The 19,564-nt window shown below is 47.1% G+C and overlaps 1 protein-coding gene across 1 annotated transcript in view; it reads left to right on the plus strand.

The window, feature by feature from the left end:
• CREBBP (CREB binding lysine acetyltransferase) overlaps positions 1-18,526 on the plus strand; it is a 132,597-nt gene extending 114,071 nt beyond the window's left edge. The window contains 11 exon segments of the mRNA XM_081296794.1: positions 637-693; positions 4,384-4,461; positions 4,879-4,946; positions 7,426-7,576; positions 7,834-7,980; positions 8,881-8,994; positions 10,187-10,352; positions 11,099-11,266; positions 13,202-13,363; positions 13,802-14,083; positions 15,171-18,526. Of these exon segments, the coding sequence (XP_081152920.1) occupies positions 637-693; positions 4,384-4,461; positions 4,879-4,946; positions 7,426-7,576; positions 7,834-7,980; positions 8,881-8,994; positions 10,187-10,352; positions 11,099-11,266; positions 13,202-13,363; positions 13,802-14,083; positions 15,171-17,330 (3,553 nt within the window). The 3' untranslated portion in view covers positions 17,331-18,526.
• The last annotated feature ends 1,038 nt before the right edge of the window (positions 18,527-19,564 follow it).

The following is a 19,564-nucleotide window of genomic DNA, read 5'->3' on the forward strand; positions in this document are numbered from 1 at the left end:
TGCTGTATTGAGGAAATGTCTCAGTTTAACTGTGGTTTTGCTGTCAGTCCAATTCAGTAGCCATTCACTATGCAAATTTGATTGAAAATTAACAGGTTTGAATCTTAACACAATTTTGTTGTCATATATTAACTAGTCTTAATTAAATCTTGTAGTAAAGCTGATAATAGTTGGAAGGAAATAGTCCCTAAAAAGAAAATACATGGAGGGTAGGTGGTAGTGGAATATGTGGGGAAATAAAGGGCAGTACTTCTGTGGAAGTTTCATCCCTTCATTATGTCTGCTTAAGATTTCAGCTGTTTTCTGTCTCTAGGGTGGACAGTGTCTGGGGGTTGCTTGGGGAGTACTGGCTCCAGGCATTCTCTGGGAAGTATGAATAAAGACACATCCAAGGCCCAGAAACAGGTTCTGCCCTTGCTTGATCTCCTCACTCCTAGGGACATAGCTCAGTTGGTAGAGTGCTTGCCTCTCATGTATAAGGCCCTGGTGGGTTCAATCCCCAGCACCACAAAAAAAAAAAAAAAAAAGATTTTAGTCACTCACTAGTATTTGAACAGACCCAGTAGTTTATATTCCACAGAGAAATGTTTGTTGATTCACATTTTTCTTTTTCTTTCTTTTTTCTTTTTTAACAAGGACAATTTCCAAGGATCAGTTTGAAAAGAAGAAAAATGATACCTTAGACCCTGAACCGTGAGTATATAACCATTTTTGTTTCTTTTTCTTTCTTTATTTTTTTCTAACTTTTAATTTTGATTTCAGATCTGGCAAGTTACTCCTTATGATTAGGTTGTGGGAGAAAACATTAAAGATACAATGCCCCAAATAGAATTTTTGTGTACAGTTATCTTTTAGAAATAAGTTATTTTTCTTTTTATTTTTTTTTAACTCTTACAAAATAGATATGCCTCTGTCACACGTTCTCCAATTGTTGAATTTTAACTATGATAAGATCAGATGGATGTTTTGGTTCTGTTAGAGCTCTTTAATAATTTGGTCATTTTTGTCTTCAAGAAACCAAGCTGTCAGAGTGACACACACCTTTAATCCTAGATACTTCCAGAGGTTAAGACAGGAGGATTGCAAGTTCGAGGCCAGCCATAGCAACTTTTAGTGAGGGCCTGTTTCAAAATTTAAATTGTTTAAAAAGGACTCGTAGTGTGGCTCAGTGGTAAAAGCACTCTGAATTCATTCTTCAGTATGGGGTGGCGGTAGGGTGGGGAGGGATGAGCAAAGAAGAAAAAAGGATACATTGAGTGTGATTCTTTAGAGACCACAGGCAGAAAACTACTTAGTGAGGAAGTTTTAAGAAAGAAAACCTCTTAGAAACCACTTTCTAAAAATAACCTGTAATCCCACCTGTAATACCAGTGACTCTGGAGGCTGAGATAGGAGGATCCCAAGCTCAGTATAGCCTCAGCAATTTAGCAAGGCCTTAAGCAAGGACTCTCTCTTAAAATCAAAAAATAAAAAGGGCTGAAGATGTAACTCAGTGTTAAACACCCCTGGGTTAAATCCCCAGTACCTAAAAATAAACAAATAAATATAATGGGAAGCTGAGTATCTGTCATGATCATCTGCAAAATTTGCTTTATAATAGCTTTTAAAGAGACTTTGATATGTCCCAGGTACTCAGAGTTGAATGCCGAGGGGCACCCTAGGGCCTTAATGATACCCACTGTTTTCTGACCCTAGGGTGGACAGTGTCTGGGGTTGCTTGGGGAGTACTGGCTCCAGGCACATTTATTCTCTGGGAAGTGTGAATAAAGACACATCCAAGGCCCAGAAACAGGTTCTGCCCTCCCTTGATCTCCTTACTCCTAGGAGCTCAGTTACTACGGTAAAAGAGACCTCCTATCCAGGCATTTGGAAATACAGGGCTAGAGATGTAATTCAATGACAGAGTGCCCCTGGGTTCAATTCTGTTATCGCCAAATAAATAAATAAAACCCAGATTGGTAGCCATGGTGAAATGCTGGTACCTGTGGAGACTTCCCTTAAAGACCCTCGTATGCTTTTCACGACAACTGGGTGGTTATTTCTTTTCTTTTTTTTTTTTAAGAGAGAGTGAGAGAGGAGAGAGAGAGAGAGAGAGAATTTTTAATATTTATTTTTTAGTTCTCGGCGGACACAACATCTTTGGTATGTGGTACTGAGGATCGAACCCGGGCCGCACGCATGCCAGGCGAGCGCGCTACCGCTTGAGCCACATCCCCAGCCCGGGTGGTTATTTCTTATTGTCCACCTCCTTTTCACATTATTACCTTCCCTGCAGAGTTTTTTAGTTCTTTACAATTTATATTCACTTTTCAATTTCAGATATATTCACATGCTAGGTGCCAGGCAGTGGACTGTGTGGATGAACAGAGGGGGCTCCTCCTTTCAACTATTGATAGTCTAGCAGCAGAGAATCATAGTGCAGGCAGCAGGAGGCAGGAAGAGTGGTGTCAAAGGTGAGGGGCACTGGTCTGGCAGAGTGGCACCACCACAGTTAGGGTCTACTTCCTGGAAAAGGTGACAGTCATATGGAAGCAGGTGCTGGGGGGAGGGGCAGAACATTCTAGACACAAAGGAACCAAAGAACACAGGATGTCCAGTACAACTACAGGTCTCCTGGAGTGGTTGGTTGGTGCCCTGGGAGTGAAAGCCTACCCTCATGGGATACAGAGGCAAAGGTCCTTATAGAAGGGCCATTTACACTGTTTTTGACATTTAGACTTCATACCATATGGCTGGGGAGGTTTTGAAGAAAAATTTTGGTTTCTGGTGCAAAAAAATCACCTGGATCTGGGAGGTGAATTGACTGGAAAGGATTTTGATCTCTAGAAGGGGAACTCATTAAGAGACTTCACGTGCAACTCGGGCAACAAGTCAAGTCCTGAACTAAAGCAGGAACTGTTGCAGGTGGGAGAGACCACACTGTGGGGCTAAGGGCAGGGGTGCTGTCCAGGCAATCTATAGTAGTGGGGGATGAAATTCAACAGTGATGTCCTGAGGTCAAGAATACATGGCATATTTTCAATATTTCCTTTCCTGGTGTGGGAGGGAGAGTTTAGAGTGGAGTGTCTATGGAGATGACCCAGTCATTGAGGGAATTACTGCTGTGCCTCCCCTTGCGCCTCAGCGTGGGGCTGAACTCAGTTATGGAGATTGCAGGTGCTAGCCACGGTGATGCTGCACTGAAGGAAAGCAGTGAAGGCCCAGAACACCTTGTGGAGTGGGGTGGGAGCCTTCAGCATTGTCACAGTGCTGCCACTCTTGCACATAGCATTGCATTTGTGACCTTTTTCCCCTGAGAAAATGGGGACAGAGAGGCAGGGTTAGGGTAGACTGTGGCTGCAAGCTTACTCAGCACACTCAGTGGCAGAATGAAGGATGGGGGCCTAATGTTCATGGGCAAGGGTGTGGGTCATATTCCAGAAGAGCCTGGAGATAGTTTGTGCTGCCCTAAGACCTCCCAGGGTGGCAGTAAGAGAGAGACCTGAAAAACCTGAAGGTTTGCCCTCCCAGCACCTTGTTGCAGAGGTCTCCTTAGGAGGCAGCTCCCGGAGATGATGGAGCCCAATTCTGATGGCAGTGGCTGCATAGAATATTGTGGGGAAGGAGGAATGTGTGGGCCAGCCTTCTTCCATGCCAGTGTGTGCTCAGAGGAAGCTTGTCCATTCACCAGACTGGATGCCTTCTGCCTCCTGCGCCTCAGGCTCAGTGTGCTGCTCTTATATGTCTACTTTCCTGTTTATATCTGCACCCCCCCCCAATCAAAAAATAAATAAATTTATTTATTTATTTATTTATTGTACCAGGGATTGAACCCAGGGGCACTTGACCACAAAGCCACATCCTAATTTGTATTATGTTTAGAGACAGGGTCGCACTGAGTTGCTTAGGCTTTGAACTCGTGTTCCTCCTGCATCAGCCTCCTGAGCCACTGGGATTACAGCTGCGCTCAGCTTGTATCCACAAAATTCTTAAGAACAAGTGTTCATAACACTGAAAATATTGTTCTCTATTTCCTGTATCAGTTTAAATATTGTGAAATTACCTAGAAAAGGTGTCAATCTTGAAAATGCATATTAATGTCAGAATGTCTGGCCTGTGAAATTTGCCTTTATCATAGTAACTTTTAAAAGTAATATTTTATTTCTTGTTGCAAAGGGAGACTAGGAGAAAAGGAATTAAACACTGTACAAAGAAAGGGACACAATCTCTTTCTTCCTGTAGAAAATATCACATAGAATGTAAAATACAGCTGGATCAGTTGACAGATGCACCAATATTGGGTGTTCAAAGTGACCTAGGGAGGGTGTGGGTGCACACATAGGGTCATGCCCAAGACGACTGCTGTGTGGCTTGGTGTGACTATGTTGTTTCTTTGTCTCCCAGTTTCGTTGATTGCAAGGAGTGTGGCCGCAAGATGCATCAGATTTGTGTCCTGCACTATGACATCATTTGGCCTTCAGGGTGAGTATTTCCTATGATCTGGGGAAGGGAGGGCAGTTCTGCATGGAGCTGGTGGGAAGGCAGCTTAGTGACTGTTGTGTTCATTGTTATCAGCAAGAGTTCACTAAGGGAGATGGCAGTTGGTTCTAAACCTAAGTGTTTGCCTGCTTTAAGAGTTGTAGAATCAGCGCCTTCTGTTTCTTCCATCTTTTACAATCACAGGATTTAAAACACCAACAATGTTTTTTTGTTTTGTTTTGTTTTGTTTATTTTTATGTGGTGCTGAGTATTGAACCCGGGTCTCACACATGTGAGGCAAGCACTCTACCGCTGAGCCACAACCCCAGCCCCCATCAGTGTATTTTGATGCTGCGTTTCTTTGGTCCAGCAACAGGTACTGTGGAATGTGATCTGATGACACCATTATTTGTTTTGCAGCTTTGTATGTGACAACTGCTTGAAGAAAACTGGCAGACCTCGGAAAGAAAACAAATTCAGTGCTAAGCGTAAGTTTATGGGAGACTTTTCTCCAGGGCAGTATGGAGTAGAGCTTATATGAATTCCCCTAGTCTTCTTTTGGTGCCTCTCAACACATTGGTTTTAGAGCTCAGTTGTCATTTGGCTTGATCCATACATGAATGCTAGCATTTATGATTTATGATCAGTCTGTGTTTTCAACAAAAGTTAAGGAAGGTTAGACAGTAAACTTTGTAAATTCTGAGAGATTTGTTGGCAGATCTTCCTCCAGAAGCTTAGAGCTATTCTGAGTCCTCGTTCCTGGGAAAGGGCTGCTGTGGGTCTGACCTGGAGTCTGCCTCATGAGGGACATATCTTGCTCAGCAGCAGTGTTCCTTCAAGGGCTTCAGCAGGTATGGGCAGTTGGCTCTTGAGTTCCTTTGTACTCACATCTCAACCTATCAGATGGTTCTCAACCACTAGGGGATGCCAAGTACAGGGTCTCAAGCTCTCATAGCCCATGTGAAGTGTAGAAGTTCATCAAAGAATAAAATAGACCTTCAAACCATTTATCCTCATTTTTATAACTTTATACATTTTTATTGTCCCATGTTTTTTTTTTTCTTTCTTTCTTTATTTAATGTGATGTTGAGAATCGAACCCAGGGCCTCATGCATGCAAGGCAAGTGCTCTACCACTGAGCTACAACCCCAGCTCTTGTTCCGTGTTTTTTTTTTTTTTTCCCCCTTCAGTACAAGGGACTGAACCCAGGAGCACTGAGCCATATCCCCAGCCCTCCAGCCCTTTTTATTTTTTGAGACAGGGTCTCACTAGATTGCTTACAGCTTGCTAAATTGCTGAGGCTGGCTTTGAACCTGTACTCCTCCTGCCTCAGCCTCCCAAGCTGCTGGGATTGCAGTTGTGTGCCACTACCCCGAGCTTTTTTTTTTAATTTATATATAACTTACATACCCAAAAAGCACCATTATTGATAGGCTTATTTTAGAAAAAAATGAAATAGTCTAAATTTTCCAGGTATTTCTTGTTCTTAGCAAGAAACCTTCTAAGATCCCAAATAGGTTTTACTTTTTACATTTCTCACTAATGCAGAAAATATTGAAAAGTCAGTAAAGAAGAAAGCTTTAAAATTTCATCATTCAGGGCTGGGGTTGTGGCTCAGCAGTAGAGCGTTCGCCTAGCAAGTGCGGGGCCCTGAGTTCAATCCTGAGCACCACATACAAATAAATAAAGGGTAGCGCGCTCGCCTGGCATGCGTGCGGCCCGGGTTCGATCCTCAGCACCACATACCAACAAAGATGTTGTGTCTGCCGAGAACTGAAAATAAATAAATAAATAAATAAATAAATAAATAAATAAATAAATAAAGGTATAACTAAAAATAAATATTTTTTAAAAAAAATTCATCATTCAGGGGCTTGGCTCAGTAGTAGAGTACACACTTAGTATGCATGAGGCCCTGGCTTCAATCCGCAGCACTCATGGACAGGACAAAACAAAAAAATTCATCACCTGGGGCTGGGGTTGTGACTCAGCAATACAGTGCTCCCCTAGCATGTGCAAGGCGCTGGGTTTGATCCTCAACACCACATAAAAATAAATAAATAAAATAAAGGTGTTGTGTCCAACTACAACTAATAAAAACTTTTTTAAAAATTCATCACCTATAAGTAATCACCATGACTGTTTCACTCTCTGGTCCTATTCTGTCTATTCTTGACCAGTTCCCCTGTGTTGACTGCGTTGACTGCTGTTTTACCTCTGGTTGTTCCTATCACAGTGGCCACATGAGGGGTGTCCCTGGTGTGGAGAGGGAAGGAGAGAAGCCAGGCTTCCTCATGGAGATTGTAGCCTGGGACCAGAGTGGGTCCTGACCTGGTGCCCATCCTGCCTCCCTCTAAGTAATCGGAGCACTCATAAAACAATTTCTTGACTGACGCTTGACTAGTGGGCCCCAGAATGTTGGTGTCCTGTTTAGACTGCAGTGAGCTGGGCTGTAATAGAGCTGGGAGGCTTAGTTACTGAACATACTTACACCATTCCTATCCGGAAAGTGTGCTGTGTTCCCGTTTGCTGTTAAGAATTCTTCAAGTTTGATTCTGGGGCAGGAAGCAGCCTGTTGTTGACATCCATGGGAGACAAGTTTGAAGCTGGCCTTCCACACAACGCCAAAGCAGGGCTTGTCACACAAGCTGTAGTCTCCCAGCACCTGGGGTAGGAGACAAGGAGGATGCAGCCTCGCTCCTTCTCAGGTCTGGCTCTCTCCATCCTCTCCTCACAGTCCTCGACAGATTCAGGCTGTGTCTATGATTCTTTGCCTTTTAGAAAAGAATGGAAACAAACATCTGGGCAGGTAAACACCTTAAGACTTCACAGTCTACTTTCCCTCATAAGCACACATATCTCAAATAAGATGTTAACCCTGGAGAGCCTCAGGTGGTACTGGGAGAAGCGGATTCTGTGCTCTCAGCTGCTCTCTGATCCTTTTACCTGCTCCTTCTGGGCTTCTAGGACTGCAGACCACAAGATTGGGAAACCACTTAGAAGACCGAGTGAACAAGTTTTTGCGGCGCCAGAATCACCCTGAAGCTGGGGAGGTTTTTGTCAGAGTAGTGGCCAGCTCGGACAAGACTGTGGAGGTCAAACCTGGGATGAAGTCAAGGTTTGTGTGCTCACTTCCTAAACCCTGCTGAAGCAGTCCTCACATCTGCTTGGCCAGGCTTCCCTCCATGGAAGGGGTTTCCTGGTCCAGGAAGCAGGGTCAGGAAGAACTGGCTTACAGCCCTGAGGTGGTCAGGTCAGGAGGGTTCTCTGACCAGTCCCAGAGGTGGTTGGACCTTCACTCTCCTGACCAGGTTAGATCAGCAGCACCTCGTAGACAAGAATGTCTTTAAACACCAGGTCTGGCTTTCTTTCTAGGTTTGTGGATTCTGGAGAAATGTCTGAGTCTTTCCCCTATCGAACCAAAGCACTCTTTGCTTTCGAGGAGATCGATGGAGTGGATGTGTGCTTTTTTGGAATGCACGTCCAGGAGTACGGCTCTGATTGTCCCCCGCCAAACACAAGGTAGCCTTCCATCTCCTTTCTAAAGAAGTGCATTGCTCGCATGTTGTATGCACACAGACCAAGCTCAGGTTCCTTAGAGAGCATGTGTTCTTCAGTACTAGATTTAAATAAGCCACAGTTAACTAACCAAACCAGTTAGTTTTGTTTTTCTCTAAACTAGTGGGAATCAAAGGGTCTTGGTGACCATGGCACGTGTCTGGGTTGTGAGTGCACATGGGCCTTTGTCTTACTGTCTTCTCCATCCTACCTGGACATGGGGGCACCTGGATGTACCTGTTCAAGTGAAGTTGGTACAGGTTTAGTCAAGAATGTAGGTGAGGGCTGGGATGTGGCTCAAGCGGTAGCGCGCTCACCTGGCATGCGTACGGCCCGGGTTCGATCCTCAGCACCACATACCAACAAAGATGTTGTGTCCGCCAAGAACTAAAAAATAAATATTGAAAAAATTAAAAAAAAAAAAAAAAGAATGTTGGTGAGAGGGACCTGCAAGTTGTCTCCCAAGTTTGCCTTAGTTCTTCCTTGGCTCTGCCTGGGTAGGGATGCCATCCTTTCTGTTGGCAGCAGAAAATGATAACTGTTTCCTTGGTTGGCAACAGGGTCTATGGTAGGGATTTTATCCCATTCTGTCAAAATAGCATCACCAGGAGTAGTGATGTGCACCTATAACCCCATTAACTCTGGAGGATCTCAAAGTTAGAGGCCAGCATGGGCATTAGACTAGCCTCAATTTTTTTAAAAAGAGTTAGGGATATAGCTCAGTGGTAGGGTGTTTGCCTAGCATACACAAGGCCCTGATGAATTCCCAGTACTGCAAAAACAAAACAAAACAAAGCCTTTATGAAAATGTTTTTGGATGCTGGTGTTTCTTTGCGATCCTGAATTTAAAATGTACCCCTGCAGGCGTGTTTACATATCTTATCTGGACAGTATTCATTTCTTCCGGCCGCGATGCCTCCGGACAGCTGTTTACCACGAGATCCTTATTGGATACCTAGAATATGTGAAGAAATTGGGGTAAGGATTAAATTATTCAGAACCAATAAAAACTTTTTGTTTTTTCCTGCATGTTTATCTTGTGAAATAATGAGTTTTTTCACCTAAATTTGTGTGTGTGTGTGTTTATTTCTAATATTACAATTCAGAAGTCTTCCAAGCCTCCTTTAAAGTGCTTTTGGAAGCCTGTATGTCTGACTTCAAGAGGAGACAATTTAAGCTCTTTGCCTGCTTTCGCTTGCTTTTCATTCTCTTTCCCCTTAATCGAGGCATGATTATATATCACAAAAATCTGCTTATTTCACGTTTACAAGTTATTGGCTTTGGGTGACTTTACTGAATATTGCAGCCACCATCATAAATCAGTTTTAGAATGTTTCCGTCCCCTCCAAGAGATCCCTGTGCCCCTTTGCTGTTAATCCCTGTCCCACCTCTGCCCTAGGCAACCACTAATCTACTTCCTGTCTCTGTAAATTTGTGTTTTATGGATATCGCATAGGAATGGTACCCTACAGTACAGTGTCCCTTATGTCTCACTTCCTTAAGTCTGACTACTTTCTGCAGTACTTTGACTTTTACATTACAGATCTATCACATTCCTTCCCCAAACTTGAAAAGGTTAGAGCTATCTAGATGATCAAAATGTCTTAAACAGGGGCTGGGGTTGTGGCTCAGTGTAGAGTGCTTGCCTAGCAAGTGTGAGGCACTGGGTTCAATCCTCAGCACCATATAAAAATAATATAAATAAAATGTATCCATCTACAACTTAAAAAAAAAATGTCTTAGAATGAATGTGATTTGACCGTAACCCCTTAGAAATACTCAACTGAGCTGCCTTTCCAGTGCGCTGAGGACATAAGCAGAAAGCACAGCACACACGTGATGTACTCCTTTGCTGTGCCTTGACTCGCTTCGAGGCTCTGTGATGAGGTGATCAGGGCCATGACTGGCCCTCTTCTGTGAGCATCTCTGAGAGCAAAGTGTTTCAGGGCCACATCCAGGCTTGAATTCACAAGTGATAACCCACCACCCACCCCACCCCCAGCACATTGGCTTGGAACCTAGGTCTCTCACAGGTTCCACCATAAGCATTATGGTAATTTCTTTATTTTCTTCTTCCTTTGTAATTATTTCTTTCCTTGTTTTGGCTCCTGATCCTTAGCTATGACTCCTTGAAGGTAGGGCCTATTACACTGATGCTTGTGTCGTGCAGGTATGTAACAGGACACATCTGGGCCTGTCCCCCAAGTGAAGGAGATGACTACATCTTCCATTGCCACCCCCCTGATCAAAAAATCCCCAAACCAAAACGACTGCAGGAGTGGTATAAGAAGATGCTGGACAAGGCATTTGCAGAGCGGATCATTCATGACTATAAGGTAGATACCAATGGTTTTGTGCTTTTCATAGCTGATTGAAATTCATTTTTGTGTTTTCCTCTTGTGCTTATGTGCATTATAATTATGTTCACATAAAAATATTAGAAAAATGGGGCCAGGAAACTAAAAATAAACAGAAGAAAAAATTTTTAAAAAGAAAATGGGAGGGGCTGGGGTTGTGGCTCAGTGGTAGAGCGCTCGCCTACCATCCATGGAGCACTGGGTTCGATCCTCAGCATCACATAAATGTAAAATCAAGACATTGTGTCCACCTAAAACTAAAAAATAAATATTTTTTAAAAAAGAAAAGAAAATGGGGCCAGAGATATACTACTGTGGTAGAGCACTTGCCTAGCGTGTGCAAGGCCCTGGGGTTTCATCCCCAGTACCACAAAAAAGTAAATTAAAATTAGAAAACAAAGTCAGATACAGTGACTCACACTTGTTGGAAACTAAGGCCAAAGAATCACACGTTTAAGGGCCAGCCTTGGCAACTTAGTGAGACCCTGTCTCAAAATAAGATGGGCTGAGGATTTAGCTCAGTGGTAGCGAGTAGGGTTCAATCCCTAGCACCACAGACACATGTAAAAAGATTGAAAAGCAAAAACTTGGCAGTATAGAAAGAAAATGCAGAGGTGTCTATAGTAGATCTCAGCAGTACAGTCCGCTCCTATCAGTGGCTGGTGTGCCTGGTTCCCAGGGGCCTAAGGGCTGTCCTCTCACTGCTGTGCTTTGCTTTCTCCCAGGACATCTTCAAACAAGCAACCGAAGACAGGCTCACAAGTGCCAAGGAGTTGCCCTATTTTGAAGGAGATTTTTGGCCCAATGTATTGGAAGAGAGCATTAAGGAACTAGAACAAGAAGAAGAAGAGAGGAAGAAAGAGGAGAGCACGGCAGCTAGCGAGACCCCCGAGGTGCAGGCCCTCCCCAAGACCCCAGCCCTAGCAGGCCCCAGGCATGCTAAGTAGCGGGCCAGGAAGCACACATTTGCAATTGTGTTATTTCTGTGATGGTGTCTTCGACTCATGGGCTCAGGATGTCACCACCTATGGTAGGGGATCTGCCCGGGGTCTTTACACAAAGGATGCTCCGGGAGCAGGGATGGAACATGGGAGTTAGATCCAGAGAGGAGAAGGGAAGGTGTCCTGTTGGGGAGCTAGGAAGGCAGGCAGAGGTACATAGAAGTTACTTAACCAGGAGAACCTTGTTCCTGCATTTTGTGGCAGCTCTTCCTTTGCCTTCCTGTGCTCAGCCTGTTCACTGATAATTATCCTTCTGAACCCAGCATGGCTTCTGCTACAGTGGTGAGAGAGCTCTGAGAAGCAGTGAAAGTACAGGGGCTAGGGTAGGAGGTCTGGGGTGCTGTCACACAGGTGACATGGGAGCTCAGACCCCCACCACACAAGATGCAGAGGAAGAGCCTTCTAGACAGTGAAGGAAATGTACTGTGTTCAGTTGCATGGTTGCTTTGTGATAGGCCATGTGCAACTTGGTTATGCTGTTGGCCTGCCAGCCCTCAGTCTCTACAGAACAGTGTTGACCAGGAGACACACAGGCTTTTGTCCTGGTGGTTCCCAACAAGAGCTCTAGGACTCTTGTCATTTTCTGACCTCCTGACACTAGACTGACAGAGGCTGGCCTTTCTCTGGAGCATGGCTGGTCCACATCAGGGTTTGGTGACTTGGTTCTTAGAAGTCCCTTCACCTTAGGGTGAAGTCTATACTTGGGCTGACCTTGGAAAGTCTGGCAGGTTTCAAAGTTCAGTGCAGGAGAAACCAGGTGATCTGGTTTGGGCCCAACTTTGGGAGGTTATGGTGCCTGGTTAGAATCAGAGCCCTGACTGCTGAGTTCCTGCAGGAGAGCCTTGTTGCCATAGGAGGTAGGCTCTGGGGAATATCACAGGCCAAGCTTTATCCCAGCCAGGGAAGCATCTGGTTTGATGGCAGCAAAGTTGTTCAGAGCGTGGAGGTAGAGAGGGGCTTATCCCTGGGCCATCCCTGGCCATGTACCAGGGACGCACACTTGGTTGGAGGGCAAGGTGCCACAGGTGCTGAAGCATGGACTTGCTGTTCTCTTTATGTGGCAAGGATTTGTCTTCCTCAGGGACATCCTGAGGATGTCCATAATTTTATTTATGACTAACACTTAGGGTGGAATGCTGCTTTGCTCTTAAAATAAGTTCTGAAGCTGGGTGCAATGGTGCACACCTGAAATCCCAGGAACTTCTGAGGCTGAGATAGGAGGATCAAAGTTCAAAAATAGCCTTGCAGGTTTAAGGCCAGCCTTGGCAAATTAGTGAGGCCCTGAGGACTCTCCATCCCCTCCCACCTGTTAAAAAATGAAGGTTCTGGGCTGGGGATGAAGCTCAGTGATAGAGCATGTGGGCCTTAAATGGGACTTGGAGGAGATTCATGAGAGTTCCTGCTCCTTCCAACATGGCTTTTTTCCTTCTTCACACCCTTCTGTTGAAGACTTACCTGCTTTGACTGTTCAGAGCCCTTTTGCAGGCACAGAAAAGACTGGGGAGTGCAAGCTGGGGTATAGCAATTTAGTGTCCAGTGAAACAGTGGGGAGCAGTGGGAAATGCTCCCTCCTCCTTTGTTAGATCTTGAACTAGCTTTCCCGGTCCACTCTCCCTTGAGAGGTGACGTGGCACTACATGTGACATGGCCAGGCCTGGCTGAGTACAGGTTCTGCTCCCATCCTCACCACCTTTCTCTCTGAAGACTGGTTCTGCCCAGCATTCCCTCCTTAGGCTGGGTTTCCTGGAGCCCTATGGCCTGAGAGTTGGGTGTTAGTACCAAGTGTGGGAGAGGAAGCTGGTCTGACAACTTTGCCTGTGGTTGCAGGGCAGTCAGGGTGACAGCAAGAATGCCAAGAAAAAGAACAACAAGAAGACGAACAAGAACAAAAGTAGCATTAGCCGCGCCAACAAGAAGAAGCCCAGCATGCCCAATGTGTCCAACGACCTGTCCCAGAAGCTCTATGCTACCATGGAGAAGCACAAAGAGGTAGCGGCACAGGGCTGGGGCTGTAGCTCAGGGGCAGAGCGCTTGCCTGGCATGTGTGAGGCACTGGGTTCTATCCTTAGCACCACATAAAAATAAATAAAATAAAGGCATTCTGTCCATCTATAACTAAAAAAAAAAAAATGAGGTAGTGGCACAGGCTGTGGGTGTGGTATTGGTGATGCTCAGGGACCAGATGAAGCAGCAGCTCTGCCTCTAGCCAGGAGATGGAGAGGGCTCAAGGCCGGCTATCTCCAGGTACCCTGTGTAGGTCTACAGTGGAAGGGAGGAGGGCTACTCATAGAGAGCAGAACTGGCTAGTTGGTACTTGTCACCAATTCTGTTCCATCCCATGAAGCTAGGGCCCTTAAGCAGGCATTGGGCTCTGCTGCCTGCCTATTCTGCAGGTGGAGGGGAGGCTAATGCAGCTCCTCTCTGCAGGTCTTCTTTGTGATTCACCTACATGCTGGGCCTGTCATCAACACCTTGCCCCCCATCGTGGACCCTGACCCCCTGCTCAGCTGCGACCTCATGGATGGACGTGATGCCTTCCTCACCTTGGCCAGAGACAAGCACTGGGAGTTCTCCTCCTTGCGCCGCTCCAAGTGGTCCACACTGTGCATGCTGGTGGAGCTGCATACCCAGGGCCAGGACCGCTTTGTCTATACCTGCAACGAGTGCAAACACCATGTGGAGACCCGCTGGCACTGTACTGTGTGTGAGGTAGGCCCCACCACTTCCTTCCCTTCTCCAGCAGCTAGTACAGAGTTCCAACTGAGCACACACAGGTCACTGTTGGTATCTTTGCCCAGCTGTGTTTCTGCTGACCCTTCCAGCACAAGGAGCCCGTCAGGACACAAAGGCTTTGCTATCTTCTTCCCTGTGTTTCACTGGCTCCTACTCTATGTCTAGTACAGCTGCAGTACCCCCAGGGCAGCCTATGGTTTTGGTTGGGCAGGCTTGGAAGGGGCAGTGGGGTACTTTGGTCCTATGGTAATTCAGATCTCTTTACCTCCTTGTGTCTCCAGCTCTAGTCTTGCTAAGAGATCAGGGATGTCCTCTGCCCTGCTGGCAGGTTGGGCACCTTGGGTCAGGAACGTGAGCCCCTCCTCTCATGTCCCTAATGGACTCCATGGACAGGCTCACTGGTTGCTCCTTGGTGGGCTGGTAGGTCAGACTGTGCTGGGCCCTCTGGTTCCCTTTCTAAAGAGTCACTGATGCCATGCCTTCCACCTGCACTTCCTCCCAGGATGGCCCACAGTCACTGCCATGTGGGCAGCTTGCCTTGGCAGGGCTGGGATTACCCATGTGCATGCCTGGCCCCTCCTTTGCCCACCTCTGAGTGCCTCTCTTTACCAACCTCCTCCCACCTTCTCGCCTTCTTTCTACTTTCCTAATACTGGGGCTTTCATATTCTTCCTGTGAGCAGTTTTCACACCCATCCTGGGGCTATATTCTTCAGATTTAGTGCTTTATTCTCTGTTTTCAGGTGCATGCAGTTTTCAGTCACTTGGGCTTCTGTGTTGGGGAAGGACCACTTGGCACTCATGCCTTCCTGGGAAAGAGGTCCCATGGTCTCTGGTGGAGTGTGGAAGAAATGGTTGCAGCGTTCACAGTCTGGGTGTGGGAGTCGGAGGGATGTAGCAGGACCTGATGTTTTTCCCACAGCAGAGGAATCAAGACAGGAAGGGGACAGATGTCCACTGCCTGGGAACCTCATGCAGACACTAGCGTGGGGAGGGACAGCCAGAATGTCTGGTCATGGTGGGCCCTGTGTTGATGCCAGCCTGTTTCCTTTCCTTGTCTGCAGGACTATGATCTTTGCATCAACTGCTACAACACAAAGAGCCACACCCACAAGATGGTGAAGTGGGGCCTGGGCCTGGATGATGAGGGCAGCAGCCAGGGTGAGCCACAGTCCAAGAGCCCCCAGGAGTCCCGGCGTCTGAGCATCCAACGCTGCATCCAGTCCCTGGTGCATGCTTGCCAGTGCCGCAATGCCAACTGCTCACTGCCATCCTGCCAGAAGATGAAGAGGGTCGTGCAGCACACCAAGGGCTGTAAGCGCAAGACCAATGGAGGCTGCCCAGTGTGCAAGCAGCTCATTGCTCTTTGCTGCTACCATGCCAAACACTGCCAAGAAAACAAATGCCCCGTGCCCTTCTGCCTCAACATCAAACACAAGCTCCGCCAGCAGCAGATCCAGCACCGCCTGCAGCAGGCCCAGCTCATGCGCCGGAGGATGGCCACCATGAACACCCGCAATGTGCCTCAGCAGAGTTTGCCTTCTCCTACCTCAGCACCACCTGGAACCCCCACACAGCAGCCCAGCACACCCCAGACACCACAGCCCCCTGCCCAGCCCCAGCCCTCACCTGTGAGCATGTCACCAGCTGGCTTCCCCAATGTGGCCCGGACTCAGCCCCCTACAACGGTATCTGCTGGGAAGCCCACCAACCAAGTACAGGCCCCCCCACCCCCAGCCCAGCCCCCACCTGCAGCAGTGGAAGCAGCCCGGCAGATTGAACGTGAGGCCCAACAGCAGCAGCACCTATACCGAGTGAACATCAACAATGGCATGCCCCCAGGGCGCACAAGCATGGGAACCCCAGGGAGCCAAATGGCCCCTGTAGGCTTGAATGTGCCCCGACCCAACCAGGTCAGTGGGCCTGTCATGCCTAGCATGCCACCTGGGCAGTGGCAACAGGCACCCATCCCCCAGCAGCAGCCAATGCCAGGCATGCCCAGGCCTGTGATGTCCATGCAGGCTCAGGCAGCTGTAGCCGGGCCTCGAATGCCCAGTGTGCAGCCACCTAGGAGCATCTCTCCCAGCGCCTTGCAAGACCTACTGCGGACCCTGAAGTCTCCCAGCTCCCCTCAGCAGCAGCAACAGGTGCTGAACATCCTCAAGTCGAACCCCCAGCTAATGGCAGCTTTCATCAAACAGCGCACAGCCAAGTATGTGGCCAATCAGCCTGGCATGCAGCCCCAGCCTGGCATGCAGCCCCAGCCCGGCATGCACCAGCAGCCTAGCATGCAGAACCTGAACGCAATGCAAGCTGGTGTGCCACGGCCTGGTGTGCCTCCACAGCAGCAGGCAATGGGAGGCCTGAATCCCCAGGGCCAGGCTCTGAATATCATGAACCCAGGACACAACCCCAACATGGCAAGCATGAATCCACAGTACCGAGAGATGCTGAGGCGGCAGTTGCTCCAACAACAGCAGCAACAGCAGCAGCAGCAGCAACAGCAGCAACAGCAACAGCAGCAGCAACAGCAGCAGCAGCAGCAAGGCAATGCCACCATGGCTGGGGGCATGACTGGGCATGGCCAGTTCCAGCAGCCACAAGGACCCGGAGGCTACGCTCCAGCCATGCAGCAGCAGCGCATGCAGCAACATCTCCCCATCCAGGGTAGCTCCATGGGCCAGATGGCCGCTCAGATGGGACAGCTCAGCCAGATGGGGCAGCCTGGGCTGGGGGCAGATAGCACCCCAAATATCCAGCAGGCCCTGCAGCAGCGGATTCTACAGCAGCAACAGATGAAGCAGCAGATTGGGTCCCCAGGCCAACCGAACCCCATGAGCCCCCAGCAGCACATGCTCTCAGGACAGCCACAGGCCTCGCACCTCCCTGGCCAGCAGATCGCCACATCCCTTAGTAACCAGGTGCGGTCTCCAGCCCCTGTCCAGTCTCCGCGACCCCAGTCCCAGCCTCCACATTCCAGCCCATCACCACGGATACAGCCCCAGCCTTCACCACACCATGTCTCACCCCAGACTGGTTCCCCCCACCCTGGACTCGCAGTCACCATGGCCAGCTCCATGGATCAGGGACACCTGGGGAACCCCGAACAGAGTGCAATGCTCCCCCAGTTGAACACCCCCAACAGGAGCGCACTATCCAGCGAACTTTCCCTGGTTGGTGACACCACGGGAGACACTCTAGAAAAGTTTGTGGAGGGTTTGTAGCATTATGAGAGCATCACTTTTTGTCCCTTTCATGTTCTTGGACCTTTTGTACTGAAAATCCAGGCATCTGGGCTCTTTTTATTCCTAGATGGAACTGCAACTTCCAGGCCATGGAAGGGTGGATTGATGTTTAAAGAAACAATACAAAGAATATATTTTTTTGTTAAAAACCAGTTGATTTAAATATCTGGTCTGTCTCTCTCGCTCTCGCTTTCTCTCTCTCTGTTTTTGGTTTTTTTTTTGGGTTTTTTTGTTTTGTTTTGTTTTGTTTTGTTCTGTTTTGTTTTTTTCATTTTTTTTTCTGTTTTTATTTTGGGGGGAGGGGGGCTTGTTTGGATTCTTTTTGTCGTCATTGCTGGTGACTCATGCCTTTTTTTAATGGGAAAAGCAAGTTCATTATATTCATATTTTTTATTTGTATTTTCAAGACTTTAAACATTTATGTTTAAAAGTGAGAAGAAAAATAATATTCAGAAACTGGTTCCTGAAATAATGCATCTTATAATGTATCCCGATAACTGACGTTGCGGGAAGATTTTTTTTCTATAGTGAACTCTGTGGGCGTCTCCAAGTATTACCCCTGGACGATAGGAGTTGACTCGGCGTGCACACACGTACACACCCACACACATCTATCTATACATGCTGGCCTAAGCCAAACTCTTGTCTTGCAGATGTAGAAATTGTTGCTTTGTTTCTCTGATAAAACTGGTTTTAGACAAAAATAGGGATGATCACTCTCTTAGACCATGCTAATGTTAATAGAGAAGAAGCATTCTTTTCTTTCTTCTATGTGAAACTTGAAATGAGGAAAAGCAATTCTAGTGTAAATCATGCAAGCGCTATAATTACTATAAATAAGAAAATTCAAGAAGATTCAATCACTGTATAGAATGGTAAAGTACCAACTCATTTCTTATATCATATTGTTAAATAAACTGTGTGCAACAGACAAAAAGGGTGGTCCTTCTTGAATTCATGTACATGGTATTAACACTTGGTGTTGGGGTTTTTGTTATGAAAATGCTGTTTTCAACATTGTATTTGGACTATGCATGTGTTTTTCCCCCATTGTATATAAAGTATCGCTTAAAATTGATATAAATTACTGAAGTTTTTAACATGTATTCTGTTCTTTAAGATCCCTGTAAGAATGTTTAAGGTTTTTATTTATTTATATATATTTTTGGAGTCTGTTCTTTGTAAGACATGGTTCTGATTGTTCGCTCGGAGTGGAGAGGCTGGGGCTGCGCTCATGGTGGCGATGCGGGGGGTAGCTGGGAAACATCCCAGGCCAACAGCCTCCTGGGGCTTCCTTCCCAGAGACTGAGAAAACAGCCTGGCCTCAGCCTCAACTTTTGATGCTCACAGGTGAATTTCGGGCTTGAGGTCCACCAATGGGTCTGAAACAGCACTTTGCTTCCAGCCCACTTCCCCTGTCCTGCCTTGTGTTGGAGCCAGTCACCCTGGCGGTGGGGAGGACTTCCTGCCCTTCAGGTAGCCACCTGTTTCTATCTGCAAGTCCCAGAATTGATGAAAAGGGTGCTCAAGGGACTCAGGGTGGTTCCTGACCCCATTCCCTGCCCCCCTCTAAAATCTTGATTTCATAGGGCAGATACCTCCTTCAGCCTGTCTCATCTGGCCTCAGCAGAGCCTTCTTTACACAGGCCAGGTGCCACCCAGGTCCCACCCTCCCCGAGGTCCAGTTGTGCCCTTACTGAGCAGATGACATGAGCTCTCGGATGACAAAAGGAGGACCAACCCCAGGGGAGCCAAAATTAACCACCTAGTCTGCTGCCCTCTCCCCCAGGAATCCATCAAAGAGTGGTCTAGATGAGAAGAGCAGGCTTTGTGGTGTTGGATTTAGAAATTGTGGCCCTGATAGGTTCCCTTTTGTGGCCCTTATGTTCACAGAAGTATTTTCAAAATACTTGACTTTTGGCTTGGGAATCTCAATTTGAAGATTTCAAAGAAATTGGAAGAGTGCAATGTAGATATAGCATACAGGTTTCAATCTTAAGTTTTAATGATGTGAATTAATCAGGTAAGGATAAAATCGCCCATCCGACACCCCTGACCAACCCCCCCACCATGGTGATGGCATGCCCTCCTGTGGAGATCTGCCATCTTGCTCAACTTACTTAGGTCCTTGCACATTCAGAGTCCTCTTCAGATTTCCTTTTCCACCAGAGGGGGAAGCCCTGAGCCCTGTGTACAAACAAAAAGCGGATATG

Source organism: Spermophilus citellus (genome assembly GCF_964194105.1).
Source record: "Spermophilus citellus genome assembly, chromosome: 6".
Classification (NCBI taxonomy): domain Eukaryota; kingdom Metazoa; phylum Chordata; class Mammalia; order Rodentia; family Sciuridae; genus Spermophilus; species Spermophilus citellus.